Source organism: Corylus avellana, chromosome ca2, assembly GCF_901000735.1.
Source record: "Corylus avellana chromosome ca2, CavTom2PMs-1.0".
NCBI classification, from domain to species: Eukaryota; Viridiplantae; Streptophyta; class Magnoliopsida; order Fagales; family Betulaceae; genus Corylus; species Corylus avellana.
Genome location: NC_081542.1, coordinates 25,722,778 through 25,741,669, shown reverse-complemented (window position 1 = coordinate 25,741,669; position 18,892 = coordinate 25,722,778). Strand labels below are relative to the sequence as shown.

At 35.6% G+C, this 18,892-nt stretch overlaps 2 protein-coding genes across 3 annotated transcripts; both read left to right on the top strand.

Annotated features, from left to right (window-relative positions):
- The first annotated feature begins 357 nt into the window (after nt 1-357).
- On the top strand, nt 358-6,307 carry LOC132171097 (phospho-N-acetylmuramoyl-pentapeptide-transferase homolog). 2 transcript variants are annotated; one of them, XM_059582322.1, is made up of 8 exons: nt 358-778; nt 856-930; nt 1,110-1,324; nt 1,544-1,976; nt 2,111-2,175; nt 2,655-2,848; nt 4,924-5,132; nt 5,913-6,307. In XM_059582322.1, exons 1-8 carry the CDS (start codon nt 647-649, stop codon nt 6,093-6,095), a joined length of 1,506 nt encoding a protein of 501 aa, XP_059438305.1. In that variant the 5' UTR covers nt 358-646; the 3' UTR covers nt 6,096-6,307. The 2 variants fall into 2 exon arrangements, with proteins under 2 accessions (XP_059438305.1, XP_059438304.1); XM_059582321.1 differs by having other exon boundaries at nt 1,544-1,994.
- Nucleotides 6,308-8,194: 1,887 nt separating this feature from the next.
- On the top strand, nt 8,195-11,567 carry LOC132172270 (small ribosomal subunit protein uS11x). Its single transcript, XM_059583745.1, has 6 exons — nt 8,195-8,305; nt 9,697-9,816; nt 9,902-9,947; nt 10,476-10,561; nt 10,902-11,031; nt 11,301-11,567. Exons 1-6 carry the CDS (start codon nt 8,303-8,305, stop codon nt 11,366-11,368), a joined length of 453 nt encoding a protein of 150 aa, XP_059439728.1. The 5' UTR covers nt 8,195-8,302; the 3' UTR covers nt 11,369-11,567.
- Nucleotides 11,568-18,892: the final 7,325 nt, after the last annotated feature.

The following is an 18,892-nucleotide window of genomic DNA, read 5'->3' as shown; positions in this document are numbered from 1 at the left end:
AAAAAAAAACATTTTTTTTAATTAAAAAAAAATTAAAAAAAATTAATATATGTGCCACGTGTCGACGTCTGATTGGTCCACGTGTCAGTCCGTACAGTCAACTAACGGTCAACTAACGGATGGACTAATTTGGTCACTTATCAAAACCACAGGGACCTCCTGTGATAAAAATGAAACCCCAGGAGAGAAAAAATAAAGTTGTGAAACCCTAGGGACTAATTTAGTATTTAACCCTTATTTTTTAAAAAATATCAATCCAGAGAGGAAACAATGCATAGATTGCCAGAAAGGGACGCTGAAAACGTCAAACTCAAAGGGAAAGAAAAAGGAGGATAGAGATGGATCATGGATCTACTCTCGGGCCAGGTGGCACCCAACCCAGAGATGTCGACCCTTCACACGCTCCAGTATGGCGCGTGACCCATTTCCATTGCGCGAACTACGAAGTCGCCGCCTCCTCCACCTTCCCTCCACCCTATTCTCTACGCTGTAGAGGTATATCCGTATAAACGGCCTCCGATCTCGAATATCCTTTTCCCTTTCTCTCTTTCTCTCAACTGTTTCTTTTAATAATGGCCTCCTTCCCCTCACCAACCTCTGATCCTCTCCATTCCACGCGCTCTCTCTCTCCCTCATCGCTGTAGCCATGCCGTCGCATTCTCATTCTCTGAAGCTCAGCCATCTCTCTCGTCTAGGGCTTTCCCGATTGCCAAAACCGGTTTCGCTTTTCGCGCCCGCTCGCTTCCGATCCGTTCCGCCTTTTTCGCTTTATCTTAAGGTATGGTTTTGTTTTGAGCAATCAAACGGAGCATTTTCTTTTGCTTTGTTATGGCTTTAATTTATTGTTTTGTGTAGTTAAGTGCGCCGATTGTTCGAAGACATGAGTGCCGATTACGACGCAGGCGTGTTCGATTGAAGGCCTTCGATGAGGTATTCTCTTTAGCTCTGAGTTGAAGGCTAATTGAGCTTGTGTGTTACTACTCTGCGTTGCACTCCACGATTTATTTCCTTTGTGTTTCAGTTTCATAAGTCTTAACGTTTTTAAGAGCTGGTTGAGGTTGTAGAGATCATGGAGATTGTTGTACTTAGAGATATGTTTTGTTCTATAGGATTCGGTTGGTATTCCGTTTCTTGATGACTGGAGCGACGGTGATGGGGCGGCTGGGTACGTGCTTTCATCCAGTGAGGATGAAGAGAGCGATTCAGAAATTGTGATTTATCCTATTACTGATGATTCGCCTAGAGTTAGGATATCAACTGATGAGGCTTTTGCAATGACTACTCAACGGTTTGCCATGCTTGGAAGAAAACGCAGGAAACACAGGCAAGTATGCCACTAGTAATTACGACAATTTTTGTTTGCATTCCGGTACTTGTAGTGTTTATATGGATTCTGTCTGTGTTTCACTCGAGGTAGTTATAAACCACTGAATTTGAGTGTTCTTTCTACTTTTTTGTTGCTGAGTTTCATTTGGTTGTATTTATGAGAATTCTTTATGGGTTTTCTTTATTTTGATCTTGGTATTTTGGACACTAATTGCAGGAATAAATTTGGGGTTTTAATCAGTGTTGGACTCATAGTCTTCTTGACCGTGCTTCTTTTATTTGTGGATTGGTGTGCATGGCGTATTGTCAGGCTGCCTTTCGGACAATTTTACTTGACCCGTCCATTTCTTATATCGGCCATTTTAGTCTCTTGTGCCGGCTATGTTTGTGTCCCGTTACTGTATAGGTTCAGGATCCGTCAAATTATTAGGAAAGAAGGGCCTGCTGGGCACTCCTTAAAAAAGAGAACTCCCACGATGGGTGGATTATTTTTTGTTCCTATTGGTGTAACTGTTGCAAGATTCATTGCTGGTTTTTCTTCCACTGAAGTGTCTGGAGCAGCGGCAGCAACTCTAGGTTTTGCTGCAATTGGGCTTGTAGACGATATCTTAACCATCATCAAGAATCATAATAGCGGCTTATCAGCATGGGTAAAACTTTTGTTGGAGGTGAAGCTTTTTTCTGAGATTTCTTTCTTTTTGGTTTTAATATGCTTATTGCCTTGTGAATTAGTAGTCAATTCTTATTAAACTTGCGAGTAATTTGAAGTTGTCATACTGCACAGGTAGCTGTTGGGACCTGGTTTTCATTTTGGTTGGTAACCACAAATATATCGTCACCCTACAGCATGTATAGCTTCTTGTAACTAATCTGATCAACATTTTTCTGATGGTAACTCACATATCTATTCTCATGATGGCAAACTTACAAGATAATGTCAACTTTTATTGTTTATTTAAATATTTAACTGCTAGTAGTACTTGACAAATTGATGATCTACTTAAAAATGACTCAATACAATAAAATTTCTAAACAGTACACTGATTTTCCTCCTTCCTCAGCTCCTCTCCCTCTGTAATTGTCAATATATATATATATATATATCAAGGAATAAGAAGAAGCAAAGATTATTAAAAGTTAGACACCTTCATGTTCAGAGTAGTAATTAGCAAAGCAAGCCATGCATTTATAATCCCATTTTAATTAGCTAATGGAGTAAATACATCAAATTGATAATTCAGCACTCAGACATTTGGTTCCTACATGAACATCTATGTTATAACTGCATTGTGCATTGATTTAGGTCCATCTTTCAATTTGTATTGCAGGAAAATGTTGCTTCCTCTACCTGCACCAGTAGGACTTGTTTGCCTGGGAAAATTTTATCTCTTGTTGACTTCATTTTGTTTTGTTTCCATGGGGAATGGAGTTAACCTAACAGATGGTCTTGACGGGCTGGCTGGTGGGACTGCTGCATTGGCTTTTATAGCAATGTCAATCGCGGTGCTTCCAATATGTTCTGGTTAGTATAGAAGAGGGCATCTGCTTAAGAGCACTTAACATTTCCTTAATTTTATTCTTGATTCATGATTTCATTCGTATCTGTTATAGTTTGTATGAACGGTTTAAACACAAAAGGCGGAGGCTATTATATTATTCAACTTATGTTAACCTAATACAAGCATCCTATTATATAGGATTAGGGAAATACCATAGAGACTAAAATACCCCCAAAACCCTAATGACTCAAACCCTAACTCTTCTAACACTCCCCCTCAAGCTGGAGCATATACATCATATGAATCCAGCTTGGAAGATACAAGCAAACGAAAAACAACTAGAAAACATATTCTAACACTCCCCCTCAAGCTGGAACAGCTTGGACCACACAAGTTAATTAAATAAAACTTCAATGCCGGTCGAAAACTCGTTGGTAACTTGAACAACCATTTGATCGGTTCTCGCCGAAAAACACCAAGGCCGGTCGGATGCAACGATCACTTGATCGGTTCTCGCCGGAGAATCCAAGGCTGGTCGGATACATCGATCTTGGGATTGGTTCTCGCCGAAAAACACCAAGGCCGGTCGGATGCAACGATCACTTGATCGGTTCTCGCCGGAGAATCCAAGGCCGGTCGGATACATCAATCACAAACAACAAACAAACAACAAATTTTCACATGATTAACCAACAAGATTAGCCGGAAAACAGATACCGGAAAAACAAAAAACTTTGCCGGAGCTTTGCTGGAAATATGCCAGAACTTCGTCGGGGCTTCAAAACTGGCCAGAAACACACAGAACTGGCCGGCAGTACCTAAAAACACAAGAAAAACACTGAAAAACAGAACAGAAACAGTCACCGGAGGCTCGCCGGACCTTCGCCGGAGACTCGCCGGAGATCACCACAACTGGCGGAAACACCTCAAAACACCACAGAGATTGTCGAAGAACTCAAAAAACACAATTAAACGCCACAAATACACCAGAAACAAGCTGGAAACGATCGGACAGCACCGGAAAACACCACAAACGGCTGCCGGAGACTTGGAAATTGCCGAAAATTTCCAGATCTTACTGGAAAACCACCGAGAGCCACAGAAAATACAAAACTTATAAAACTAGTACAAAGCACAGCTTTCACGGCAACTTTTTTTTTTTTTTTTTTCTACAAACGACCATGGACAGCTTCTTTCAGGCACTGCCCGTGTGGGCACTACGCCCACATGGGCGGTGCTGCCACCAGAAGAACACTCACCAACAACAGAACGAGAGATTCAACCAAAACAAAAAGAGTAGAAGAAAAAAACTACAAACAAAAGAACCAAGGATCTAAACAAGCTCTGATACCATGTTATAGTTTGTATGAACGGTTTAAACACAAAAGGCGGAGGCTATTATATTATTCAACTTATGTTAACCTAATACAAGCATCCTATTATATAGGATTAGGGAAATACCATAGAGACTAAAATACCCCCAAAACCCTAATGACTCAAACCCAAACTCTTCTAACAGTATCTAACATATGGTAAAAACAAGAATATGGTAAAAGCAATGAAAATCTGGTCAAACTATGATGCATTTATCTTAGGCATATAAGGAGCTGTTGTCGGGGAATGCAAATATTATGTCATATTCTCTCTCCAAGAACAGTTACTGATACTTTCAAACTGATATAATTTGTTATTGGCCTTGTCTTCTTGTTGATGTATTTATATTGTTTGGCTAATTCCTTGGGACTCAATCAAACGCTTGATCATTCTTTAGAGCAGATCTCTTAATACTTCATATTTATGGCTTGCAGATTTTTATTTGCATGCTCATCATGCTACTTTGCTTGCATCTTTTATAGATACATGGGAGACTAAATATCTGTGTTTCAATTTTGTTCCACCTTCATCATTAGAGTCCCACCAAGAAGCTGGATACATCATATTATAACATTGTGTGTGGTTGGTTGAGAATATCAACATGATGTTAAATTTTTCTTTGTTCAAAGTTTGATCTCCATAATATACGGACTGAGAATAGAATTGTACAACTAGCCTCTTCTGGATACTTAAGTGGTCACTATTGTTTTGCATTCCAAACCAGACCTTGCTATATTTGGGGCATCAATGGCAGGAGCCTGTGTTGGTTTTCTTTTGCACAACCGATACAGAGCATCTGTATTTATGGGTGATACAGGGTCCTTGGCATTGGGGGGGGCATTGGCTGCTATGGCTGCTTGTACTGGAATGTTCTTTCCTTTATTTATTTCATCTGGAATTTTTGTCATGGAAGCATCATCAGTTATTATACAGGTATGTTATGCTGGCATCCTTTTCTCATCCATTTCAGTTACAAAATTCTCCATTAATCATTGGTGTTGTCACATTCAAGCAAGTTCTGCTATTTTGACAACTTTTATCCCTTTCATCACTGTTCCACTTGCAAATTCTATTCTATGGTGCATGCGGTCACTTCAGATGGGCCTGACTGGAGAAATAGAAGTCACTTATTAAGGCCCAATTAGTTGTACATTTATGCACACATCAGAATTGCCAAGGCTGAGTGGAGAAAAAGAATTCACATATTGTGGCGCAATTTGTTGAGCAAAGGATTCATGTAGCCTACCCACATAATTTGGTAGAAGGCTTAGTTGAGTTGGTAACCATAGTATCTACTTCCATGCACTCATACAGCTAGGCAAATGTATAGAGTTTCAGATTAGGATTTCCTAGAATTCTTAGGGTATTCTACCGAGTAGAATGCCAGTGGTTTGGAATTCAATGGTTAGGATTTTACCATATCAGCAATTATCACTTGCAAAATATGAATAAATATGATAACTACAGAGGTGATAATTGATGAGTTGCTAAAGGTGATAATTACTGATAACTGCTGATGTGGTAAAATCCTAACCATTGAATTTCAAACCAATGGTTATGATTCGAAGAAATTTACTCGGAAGAATACTCTTAAGAATTCTAAGCAATCTTGATCCTAGAGTTTCATTTTATTTTTTTGGTCATTGTCCTTTCAATTATGTCCTTCAGAAACTGCAATTTCCTTGTCTGATGGCTGAAAAAACTTTTGTTTAGGTATTGTACTTCAAGACGACCAAAAATTTGTGGGGAGCTGGGCGGCGTGTATTCCGAATGGCACCCCTTCATCATCACCTTGAATTATGTGGGATCAAAGAACCTGTAATTGTTGCGGGCGCATATGTTATATCATCCATATTGGCTTTATATGCTGGCTATGTGGGTCTTATTTCAGCATAACATCCCCCAAAAAAAAGAAAGAAAAAAAAAAGCCATCGCATTCACTGTAGTTAGTGTCACCAAAATCACAGTTCTTTATTTATTCTTTATGGCCTATGTATTACTTGGATATGGAAGTTTTGTTTTCAACTTTCTGTGTGCCATTCTTTCGAGTATGTGAATAGAGATTGTAAGTTGAACCCGGGAGCCCAATGCAAGATCCTTTTTGTGTTTATGTCCTTCCCAATGTCAACATTTTGCACAAGAAAGCCACCGGCAGAACACCTATGATATGGTTGAATGGGGGAGGGAGCAAACAAAGGGGTTGGGGTTGGGGGTTACACTGCCTCCTGAAAAAGATTCTTAATACTTTATTTTCCCTCTTTTTGGAATATATATATATATATATATATATATTTTGACATGTTCACACAAGAGAGGGAGATGAGAATTTAAACTAGTGACCTCCGCTTTATTAGGCGTGGTCTATAGCCGATTGAGCTACTCCTTAGGGATGGAAGTGAAATATTATGTGCACTTTCAAGTGCTTACTATCAATGTGACCGTGAAAATTACAATAAAATTTTGGACAGGTTAATTTATGTAGTTTACATCAATAGTGATATTCGCTATCACGGGTTTGATTCATGGCAAGGCCAAAATTACCAAAATTTTGAAAAACATGTACCGTGAAGCAATTCAAAATCTTTGTAAGAAGATCAAATAATGGAGTTCATAAATTCATTCGAATACCCGAAATTAGATTCATATTGGACATAATCCTGACTGATAGTAAAAAAACCCACGAGAGAGAGTGGGAAGGAGAGAGATGGAGAGCTTTTGTGTCGATGATAGTTTTATTTGTGCCCCTTTGTATGCCTCTTAGCTGCGCTGTCTTTAGTACCATGGTGATGCTTATCTTTTGTAGCTCCGATTCATTCTTCTTCGGTGCATCTTCTCTTGTTGTGGAACATATTTTTACTTGTTGCATCTGCTATTTAAATAATGTTCTCAAAAGGTGGCGGTATCAGTTCTCTCAGTGGGTAGGGTCATTTTTTCTTGACCAATTCACAACAGCTTTGGGTTTTTTTTTTTAAGCAATAGTTTTAGGCTTTATTACACTCTTTTCAAGTTGTTTTGAAGCTTTTATTTGGGTAGCCCACCCTTTTTTTTTAATTGCTTATATTGTGATTTCTCCAATTCCATTTTTTTAAAAAAAAATCGTTGTGCTATTTCCAACAGGAAAATAGTAGAAATTCCTCTAGAGTAATTGTTGTAGGAATAATAAATTGACAAAATGAGGATCTGGATCCTCTCCAGTCCAAAATGGACTAAAAAGTATCAATTTCATGGCTATTAAAAATTTCTTAGAAGAAATTCTAGGACCACAAATAGGACACATGTTCTTATAATAAAATAATAAAAAATTATTATTTAAAGTCTTTAAAAAAAATAAAAAAACAAAATAATAAAAAAATAATGGTGTGGCCGACCATCCCATTTTTGCCCTAGGGGAGGTGGCCGGCCACCCCCAAGGGCCAAATCAAATAATAATAATAATAATAATAGGGTTTGTCATTGCCATGGGGGTGGTTCGGCCACCCCCAAGGGCTGCCAAAGCCAACTTCAAGCTCAACCGGGGTGGCTCAGGCTATTGGGAGTAATTTGGCCACCTCCTTTTGCAAGGGTGGCCGAACCACCCCGTAGGCCATGGGGGTGCATGGTTCGGCCACCCCTAACTGGCCATTGGGTTAAAATGGGGTTGGCATGTCACTTCTTATGGTCAAGATGAGATGGCTAACAGCCCCATTATTTATTTAATTTTTAAAAAAATTTTAAATAATATTTTATTCTTTTTTTTATTAGTAAAACATGTATTCTATTTATGATCCTAAAATTTCTTTTTAAAAATTATAGCTAGAAAAGTCTGAATCCACAAAATAAAATGGACCGAGAGGATCCGGATCCACAAAATGAATAGAAGTGTTATTTCACGTTAATCCCAATACCAAAGGTAGCATATTAATATAAAGGAAATCGAAGGACATTTCTGTAAATCCCATTCTTCACTCGCTTTCGTCGTGGCAAAACCCTAGCGCATCTTCTCATATAAAACGACGCTGTGACAACCTTTCTCACTCTTCTTCTCTTTAGGGCTTTTGCAGCTGAAAGAAGCGTCAGAGCCTCCTCAGAAACCCTAGAGCTCTTAATCTCATCACTTGGAAGCCATGGTAAACTAAGATCGAATGCGATATCGGCTCTCCCCCAATTCTCTTATTCTGTACCACGTCGTTTACTTTCGAGTCCTCTTTCTCTACATACGCTTTCAATTGCAAGTGAAACCTCTTAGGGTTGCGGTTTAAATTTTGTTTCATTTCAGATCTAGAAGCTTTGGGTTTTTTTTTTTTTTTTTTTTTTTTTTTCAGGATTAGAAGATTGTCGGTTCTGTGCATAGTTTAGGAAATTGATTTGCATTTTAGATACCATCTACAAAATTTATGATGTTTTTTAGTCTTATGGCCTTTAAATTGTGCACGATAAGAGAAAAATTCTTTAAGAGGATTTGAATCTGTTTGTAACTTTGGTGTGATTTGGGCGTTGAAATTATTATTTTTTTGAAAGTAAAGCAATATGAATACGATGCAAATGCTTTATTTTTATTTTTTTAAAAATAATAATTTTAAGAAAAATGAGTTTTATTTCCTATATGGTAAAGATCTGCGTACGCGTAGGTAATCAATTGAAATGTTTGTGAATTCCTCTTTTTTATGTATTATGTATAGGTTCTTTCTTACAACATGTAGTATTTATCTACTGACTGAAAAGCAATGTACAATCTGTATAGGTCACTTCAATAAGTTTGTTTCAGGCACGTGAAGGATAGATTTCAAAAGCAATGGCTTTTGCAAATTCCTTAGAGAAGTACCCTTTTACATTTCTTTAACAGCATGTTTGTAAGGTGTTTGTTAGATGGAATTGCCTAACATGTTATGCATGTAGGTTACTTTCTGGGGGCTTTTGTAGGTAAAGTTTGGTTATTAGCAACGATACAAAACATCTCTCAGCCTTGTATCTTATGCCAGTATTAACATGTAGAAAAAGTTAGAGTCAATTTACCTTTTTTATTTTTCGGGTCTGAAGATTGACTGGTTCGATTGAAGCTTTTCTTGCTGCTCTTGTTCATGAGCCATGCCTTGTCTTGTTTATTGAAGTTTTGAATATGCTCAAGCTGTTCGACTGATGCAATTTAGTTATGTCAAGTGTAATTCAAGTGGATTGGTTGTGTCTTTTGTATCCCCTTGCTTTGACCTATGCTTCAGCATCAGAATAGCTACAGAACATGTTAATTTGATTTACATGAGTTATTGTCTTGCAGCTGGCCGAGCTGGCTGGCTCAAGTATTGTCAGGCAGTAAGTTAACACAGCTGCTTACATTGAATTAGGGCACAGTACCAGCTCTTGACTGCAAGAGTTTCAGCGGTGCAAGATAGATTGTGCTGTACATTTTACCTATTAAATCCTTCATATTATGTATAAAGAAAAGAGCTATTGTCAGACTTGCAAGATTGCATGGTTTCTGACTCTCTTTAGTTTTATATGTTTTTATGTTGATGGGTACTAGTCGAGGAGGAAGACTAGGGAGCCAAAGGAAGAAAATGTGACCCTTGGACCTTCTGTAAGAGAAGGAGAACAAGTTTTTGGTGTTGCCCACATTTTTGCGTCATTTAATGACACATTTATTGTAAGTATAATTTGTTTGTTCGGTTTTTTTAAAATTTAAAATTCCTAGGAGTCTGACTGAAAGTGTACTTTTGGTTGATCTGCAGCATGTGACTGATCTCTCAGGTGGTGAAACACTTGTTCGAATTACAGGTAAGGAAATTAAAATCTTTCTTTATGCTAAATATTATGTGTATCACTTTCTATTTTGTTTTTTTTTGTGTGGAGGCCATTAGTTGTGTTCAAATATCATGGACCTTACATCTTATAGTTATACTATGGGATATGTTATATGTATTTATCCTTCCTGAGAATTTATGTATGCCTATTGGTTGGTAATTGGTAGATGGGGCAGCATGGATATTTTTTGTATATATTTTTGTGTTTACTTCACAGACGTATAATCCAAAAGTTCTTTTTTAAAACTTTGGGCTGTCAACAATAATGTATATCATAACTGATTATCTAACTAGTAGAAGTCTAAGCCATCTCCTAATTATGGGAGTTCTTTTCTATAAAACCTGATTTTTAGCGAGTTCCTTCTATATTTCTCCTTATGTGTTTAAGAAATCTGGGAACCTTCATTCCTGTGATAGAATCTAGGATGCCTGAATGTGTAATAGTTTACATATTGTGGATTGAGCAACTGCTTCGTAGCTTGTTAATGTAATCTAAATACAGGTGGGATGAAGGTGAAAGCTGACAGAGATGAGTCTTCACCATATGCTGCCATGCTTGCAGCTCAGGATGTTGCTCAGAGATGCAAGGTATATCTCTTCTCTCTATATATTCTCTCAAACTGATCTTCTAAGCTGAAACTAACTTTGATTAGATTGCTTTAGTGTTGGGAACTGAGCACTCATGCTGTTGATGTCTCTTTTAGAAAGCTTTATTTATTCGTTAATTTCGATTAAAATGTTCCATTTTCAGGTTGATTTGAAATCCAAATATTTTTTTGCTGTATGGATCATTTGAACTTTTTTTTTTTTTTTTTTTTTTGAGATGGGACTTTGCTTTTGTAGTCATTCTCTCATTCATCATTATGAAACATTATGGTTGTCTTCGACTGCAAAGTCACTTTACTAAGTTTCAATATTTAAAAAGCAGGAACTTGGCATTACTGCGCTGCACATCAAGCTCCGTGCCACTGGCGGTAACAAGACAAAAACACCTGGTCCTGGGGCACAGTCTGCTCTCCGCGCACTTGCTCGTTCTGGAATGAAAATTGGACGTATAGGTAAGCCTCTTATTCCCAAGAATGCAATTTTCACAATTTCAAATTGGTATCCATTTCCGTCATCCAACAGCATAGCTTTAAAATTAGGGTTTGTTAGAAGATTTAACTTCACATAATGTTTAAGGAGTTAATTCAACATATAATCTTAGAGGAGTGCATGTCTTTTATGCAATGCAGCTTGAGGTTTACATTGTTTCGAAACTATGCCTTGAACCTGTTTTCTCGTGTATTAATGGCGATTTAATTTTGACCTTGAACTTATGTTTCAGAGGATGTCACTCCAATTCCCAGTGATAGCACTCGTAGGAAGGGTGGTAGACGAGGGAGACGGCTGTGAGCTTTTGCTATTATTATCCAGTCAGAGCTGTTTTTGTTCTTGCAATAGTTTGTGTTTTCCAATTGAATTGCCGGACCCATGGAAAATTAGCCAATTTTGAAACTAATTTGTAGTTCCGGTCTCTATGTGATTCGCCAAATATTTATTTTCAGCTCATTTGGAAACAATTTTTATATAACTTTCTCAAAATTATGCTTTCTGGCTCGACAGATTACACTATTTAAAATTGATGATGGTGCATTATCCTAATTTTTGTGTTCTGGGTGGTTGATAAGTGTAAATATTTTTCGTGTTTCTTTCAAGTAAGCTCGGTTCCACCTTCCTGTTTACTATTGGATGGACATTGTTGTTGATTGTTTCCTATTAATGTGAGAATTTATATATTATCAAAGCCAACCTGATTTTCCTGGTCCAAATTTTCTCTTTACCACTTCAAATCTGCCTGTGACCATAGTTTTTTATCTGCCACTTTTTACGTCTTTCCCTGCTGTTGTTGACACTATACCTACACGTAATTTAGATATCAAAACTTTTTCACTAGCAAATAACACAATATAATGATTAATAGAATTAAGAAGAAAAAGATGATGACGAAGAGGAGGAATAAGAGGATTAAATCGAATCACCATGTAGAATTTCTTTTTGGATTTGGATTTTATATTTTGGAGACCGGTGAGGAAATGAAATGACCATGAGGGCTTGGGTCGGGGGAGGGGACAATGGATTTTGGGGATTTAGATCCAATGCAATAGTCTATTTGTTGGATTGTTCATTTAAAATGGCCAAACCATCTTCTTGGTTAAAGGGAGAATAGGGAGTGGGTCGACCACTCTTATAGTTAGTTTAGAATGATTGAACATCCATTTAAAATCTTTTTATGGAAAGTTTCTTCGTCTCTACCTACCTTTGCCGAGCAAATTTCAGACCTGTGCGAAACGGATGTGACCCCTAAAAACTATTTGCGCCAAAAAAATTTTAACCTTAAACCTAATAGAGTTGCCATCAAGATAAACGCCCTACCAATTGCATGCAGTTTTATATGTATATTATACTTCACGTCAACCATGTCCTTTCCTACTTTCAAAGATACCCTTACTGTCAAAAGTTTTTTCTTTCATAATTTCGTCCTCTTGATGATTTGAAATGCTGCACTAAATTGACTTCCCTTGGAAAGTCCATCTAAAAAAAGTAGAATACGAAATTGCCAACTACACATATTTCCACCAACGCTTTAAATTTGTCATGTGCACTTAATTTGCCTTGTTTGTTAAACAACACCAACATTCTCAAACACTATTTGTTGATATAAAATATCTCTTAAGGCCCAAATAAAGGGTCACTACCCCATAGAGGATCCACATTGCAAAGCCTCTGAGTGTAAGTGTCTAAAGCTCACACACTACAGCATGATTCACACCAAACCAAGCGGTTGGCTACAATATCATGCATATCTAGCAAATCAAGGAAGCCCAACTATCCCTCAACAAACTAGATAAGGGATAACACACCAGATCTCATCGAAATGAGTCAAGGTACATGAAGGGGGCATCATGTAGCCTCCCAGAGATTATTATGGGACATATATCCTCTCATCATGCAGCCTCCCAGAGATTATTATGGGACATATATCCTCTCAACAAACTCAATCCCACTTTCTAAGAGTGGTTACCAATATTTGAGAAAAGTAAGTGAGAGTCCTGTGAGGACTCTCACTCTCAAGCTCCATCTATAAAAAAAACACATACCGCAATGTCAAAAGGGCAGTAAATTATATCCTTAACTATTCTCAGTTATTCTTATTTGATTATTATATTTACTCTTATTTCTACTCACATTCTAATTTAGGCATCGGAGGTAGCACGACCGCCACACCCCCACTTCGCGGTCTGTCACTGCTGGACAACTGTCTCAACACTATTCATTTCATTCCACAAAAAAATCAATAACAAAACATTCTCACTTTTATATCACATCATTCACTTTTTATATCATACTATTTACTTTTTACTATTATTCAAATAAAAAAAAATTAATACAAAACAAATTTTTTCCATTTTTCAATACTACTTTTTCACTTTTTCATACTAATTATTACACTCATTTTTTTCTCCCACTAAACATGAACAATACAGTGTTATTTGTCAAACACACTAATTATGTTTAGCCTTTTGTTGCGACGGTCATCCTGAAGGCATGGATGAACATAAATTTTGATATTTAGGTCAAAATTAGTATTTTTTTTTTTTTTTTTTTTAAAAAAAAAAAAAAAAAAAAGTGAAGGAGAAATAATTAATTTTTGAGGTTCGCTTTAAAAAATAAAAAATAAAAATGCAAGAAACCACACAACTATCCCATCTTGATGACATGGTAAGGTCTAATAATCCCTTTTTTTTTTTTTTTTTAACAAGGACTTATTTATGAAGATCCAAACCTCTTCTAAATAATGTGTTTGATTTGTTATATGTAAAATTATTTATTTTCATTGTATGAATGTGTTTAATATCCGATTAATCCTTAGACATAATTATTAATCTCTTAGATGATCTCATTGTTAACGTAGATGATGAAGTTGCAAAGAGTCATGATGACAGCAGCACTATTCAATTTTCAAACATGTGGTATAAATTATAAATGGCATGACTAAAACATTAATCCCCCTCCTGCCATAAAAAGTCAAATTATTATATTCTCCCAATCATGGGATGTGGTTGAATTCCTTAAATGCCACATAATTACTCCTTGAATTGTGGGATATGTTTTAATTTGTAACATGTATGTAGATTTGGCTTAGACACAGTCAAAATAATACAGTATGAGAATAATTTTTATAAGGTTATGATACAAATTAATACTTTTGTGTCCTCTTATATATATATACTTGTCTTCCTTAGTGATTCTCAAATTCCAGTTGCGGGCTGTTTGGTCTGGGTTGGACAGTATTATCGTCTGGACTGGCCGGCAGTGGTGGGTAGATGATGATGAAGAGAATAAAAGACAATTTTTTTTTTTTTTTTTAAAAAAAAAAAAAAAAAAAAAAAAATTAACGCTTAGGAGAGAATGAGGAGGAAAGATTTGGTGTTTTTGTTTTTGTTTTTTGTTTTTTTTTTTTAAGTTGTACCATGCTGATTTGTCGAGCTTGTATTGGAGTGCACAAAAGTATTGATTTGTGCTGTGACCTAATAGAAGTTATTTTCCTACATATTACAACATACGTGTTTTAAATTTACTTTTAAGTTTTTTATGAAAAAAAAAATAAAGCAAAATTAAATCTTGAAAAAACAATATTTTTTTAAGTATCTAAGCTAAATGAAAAGTGTTAGGGAGTCAAACAAATGAACTTAGAAAATTTTTAAAACTGACATGGCAGACCCTGAGTGACAGATAAAGGAAAGAGAATTGCATTTTTTTAATTTAAAAATCCTTACTCTGGTACCATGTTAAATATACTAGAGAATATATTGTGGAGAGTAGAAGAAGGAGAGAGAGAAGAGAGAAAGCGGAAGCATATAGGATTACATCTTTTCTATATTGATAATCTATTTACATAGCTCTCTATTTATAAATAAAGAAGAAGTAGTGTGTAAGAAACCTTAAACTAAACCCTAGAATATGTAAGGAAACATAATAAAGTAAATAATATCAAATATTCTAACATATGTTAAATATATTAGAAAATATATTGTGGAGAGCGGAAGAAGGAGAGAGAGAGTGGAACAGTTTGAAAATTTTTTTGGGTTCATTTGTTTTACTCGTTAGCACTTCTAAAGCTAAATATATTGAAAGACAAAATCAATTCAACTTCATCATTCATTGATAATGTTGTGAATTTGGCAATTGGAACCCAATTCATGAAAAAGGTCATGGACTTTGACCACCAAAAAAGTCAGTTTTCAACTCAAAGAAAGCAATCCAGTCTAATCTTTTTTTTTTTTTTTTTTAAACAAACTTTCCATAAAAGCCAGAGAAAACAACAAACTATAACAAGAAAGAAAAAGAAAAACAGAAAACATAAATTAAAGGGGAAGTGCATCTTTTTCACTACAAATGGGAATGGAAGAAGATGAAGGAAAATAGGTGAGAATGTAGTCAGAGTGAGCTCTAGCCGCTACCCAATACACTACATAATGAGTGCAGAAGTTAGCACTTCTGTAAATTTTTCAAGCCTCCCAAGTGAAGGAGGCTAAGATGAGAGAGATGGAATCAGCAATGACATTTGCAATCTTTCAGCCTTTAACAATGTCGGGGTGTTGAAGAACAAAGATTACCACAAGAGAATCCCCTTCAGCATGGGAATATTCCAAAAAGAATTTGAGAAAAAAAGATCACGGAAAGAGAGCATGGAGTGCAAGAGGAATCCAGTCTAATCTTCTACAATAATCAAAGATGATGGAAATGACATAAATTGGGCGTAGCATATAGTTTCTATTACTAATTGTGTACGAACGTTAACATTCAATGACGGCTATAGATTAATTTTCAAACTGGTCAATCTTCTTCTCCTAATTGTCTTCACATAATTGCACCATCACATAAGTGCTCACGTCATTTCATTACAAATATAATGTTTCTCTTTTCTATTTTTTTTTAATTAAATCCTAATATTAAAAAATAAATAAAAATTATTTCAATTATTAGAAGAAAAAAAAAAAAGCTATCGTGTAATCCATTTTCAGTGTTCACTAATCAACCAAAAAACGTGACATAGCAATGCAGATTGCATGACGTACCCACATCTATTACAACATATAATAACAACAACTACAGCCAAAATAAAACCAACATCCAAATTAAAAAAGAAAAAAAAAAAAAGGATTACTTTAACATATAAAAATAATTCTCCTCCCTCGTTTTAATAACCGAACAAGAAGTTGACAGTTGGTTAATAACTTTCGTTTCCTTAAACGGGATTAATAATTAATTAATATATTTTTATTGAGAAACACATTTTAAAAAAAGATAAAAATTTTCTCTAAGAATTTTTTTCCAACTTAATTTTATAAAAGTGACATACGTTCTTATGTTACTTTATAAATTAGGTCGAAAGAAATTTCTCTAACCTAGTTTGGAAGAAAGAGTTTTCCAAGTTGGAAGAATTTTTTTCAATCGGCCACTTTTTACGTCTTTCCCGGCTACCTACAGGGAATTAAGATATCAAAACTTTTTCACTAACAGATAACACAATATAATGATTAAGAGAATTAAGAAGAAAAAGAGGAGGAAGAAGAGGATTTATCGTAACACAGTACAATGATTACAACGAATCACCACATAGAATTTCTTTTTTGGATTTGGATTTTATATTTTGGAGGCTGGTGATGAAATGAAATGGCCATGGGGGCTTTGGTCGGGGGGTGGGGGGATTTTGGGGATTTTTTTTTTTTTTTTTTTTTTAACATGTGCCCACAAAAGAGGGAGGGGGATTTTGGGGATTTAGACCCAATACAATGGTCAATTTCTTTTATTGTTCATTTAAAATCGCCAAACCATCCTCTTGGAAATCTTTTGGAAATCTTTTTTATGGAGAGTTCTTTAGTCTCTAATTACCTTTGCTGGGCAAATTTCGGACCTGTGCAAAACATCGCTTCCATACAGATCGGGTAAGACTCCGTTTTTGCCTACAGATGTGACCCCTAAAAACTATTTGCACCAAAAAAAAAAATCAACCTTAAACCTTATAGAGTTGCCACCAAGATAGAAGCCCTACCAATTGCATGCAGTTTTATATGTATTTTATATTTCGCCCTTTCCTACTTTCAAAGATACCCTTTTTGTCAAAAGTTTTTTCTTTCATAATTTCGTCCTCTCGATGATTTGAAATGCTACACTAAACTGATTTCCCTGGGAAAGTCCATCTAAAAAAAGTAGAATACGATGACAACTACACATATTTCCACCAACACGCTAAATTTGTTATGCGTAGTTAATTGACATTGTTTGTTAAATAACACCAACATTTTCAAATATTATTTGTTGATACAAAATATGTCCAAATAAAAGAGTCACTACGTGTGAAAAATTCAGCCCACTACCCATAGAAGATCCACGTTGCAAAGCCTCTGAATGTAAGTGTCTAAAGCGCACACACCACAGCACAATCCACACCAAACCAAGTGGTTGGCTACAATATAATGCATATCTAGCAAATCGAGGAAACCCAACTATCTCTCAACAAACTAGAGAGGAGATAATACACCATATCTCATTGAAATGAGTTCGGGTACATGAATGGAGCATCATGCAAATTATGCAATAGAAATTATTATGGGAGAGATATCCTCTCAACGAACTCAATCACACCTTCCAAGGGTGGTTACCAATATATGAGGAAAGTAAGTGAGAGTCCTCACAGGACTCTCAATCTCAAGCTCCATCTATAACAGGAATACATACTGCAATGTCAAAAGGGCGGTAAATTCTATTTTTGACTATTCTCAGTTATTCTTACTTGATTATTCTATTTACTCTTATTTCTACTCACATTCTAACTTAGGCATCGAAGGTAGCACGATCGCCACACCTCCCACTTCGCGGTCTATCGCTACTAATCCGTTTTTGCTCTTAGCAGGCTTTAGAATCAAATCGATACCAGAGTTGAAAACTGTCTCAACACTATTCATTTCATTCAAAAAAAAAAAATCAAGATCAAAACATTCTCACTTTTATATTACATAATTCACTTTTTGTATCATATCATTTACTTTTTACTACTATTCAAATAAAAAAATCACTACAAAACAAAATTTTTTCATTTTTCAATATTACTTTTTTACTTTTCTATAGTAATTATAACACACATTTTTTTTTTCCTCACCAAACATGAACAGTGCAGTGTTGTTTGCCAAACACACTCATTATGTTTAGCCTTTTGTTGCGACCGTCATCCTGATGGCATGGATGAACAGAAATTTTGATATTTAGGTCAAAATTACTATTAAAAAAATTTTGAAGGAGAAATAATTAATTTTTGAGTTTCACTTTAAAAAATAAAAATGAAAGAAACCACACAACTATCCCATCTTGATGACGTTGTAAGGTCTAATAATCCCTCTTTTTTTTTTCCTAACAAGGACTTATTTATGAAGATCCAAACCTCGTCTAAATAATGTGTTTGATTTGTTATATGTAAAATTATTTATTTTCATTTGATGTTGGGTTTAATTTGTTTAATATCCGATTAATCCTTAGACATAATTATTAATCTCTTAGATGATCTCATTGTAAACGTAGATGATGAAGTTGCAAAGAGACATGATGACGACAGCACTATTCAATTTTCAAACATGTGGTATAAAAGATAAATGGCAAGACTGTCTCATCAATCCCCCTCCTCCCATAAAAAGTCAAATTATCATATTCTCCCAATCACGGGATGCGGTTGAGTTCCTTAAAGGGTTAAATGAGTAATGATACAATTTACGCCTGGCGTGCATCAACACTTATGCACGCCAGGCAAATTTTTTTTTTTTTTTTTTTTTTTTTTCAAAAAAATTAAAATAATAAAATAATAATAAAAAAAAAAATTTT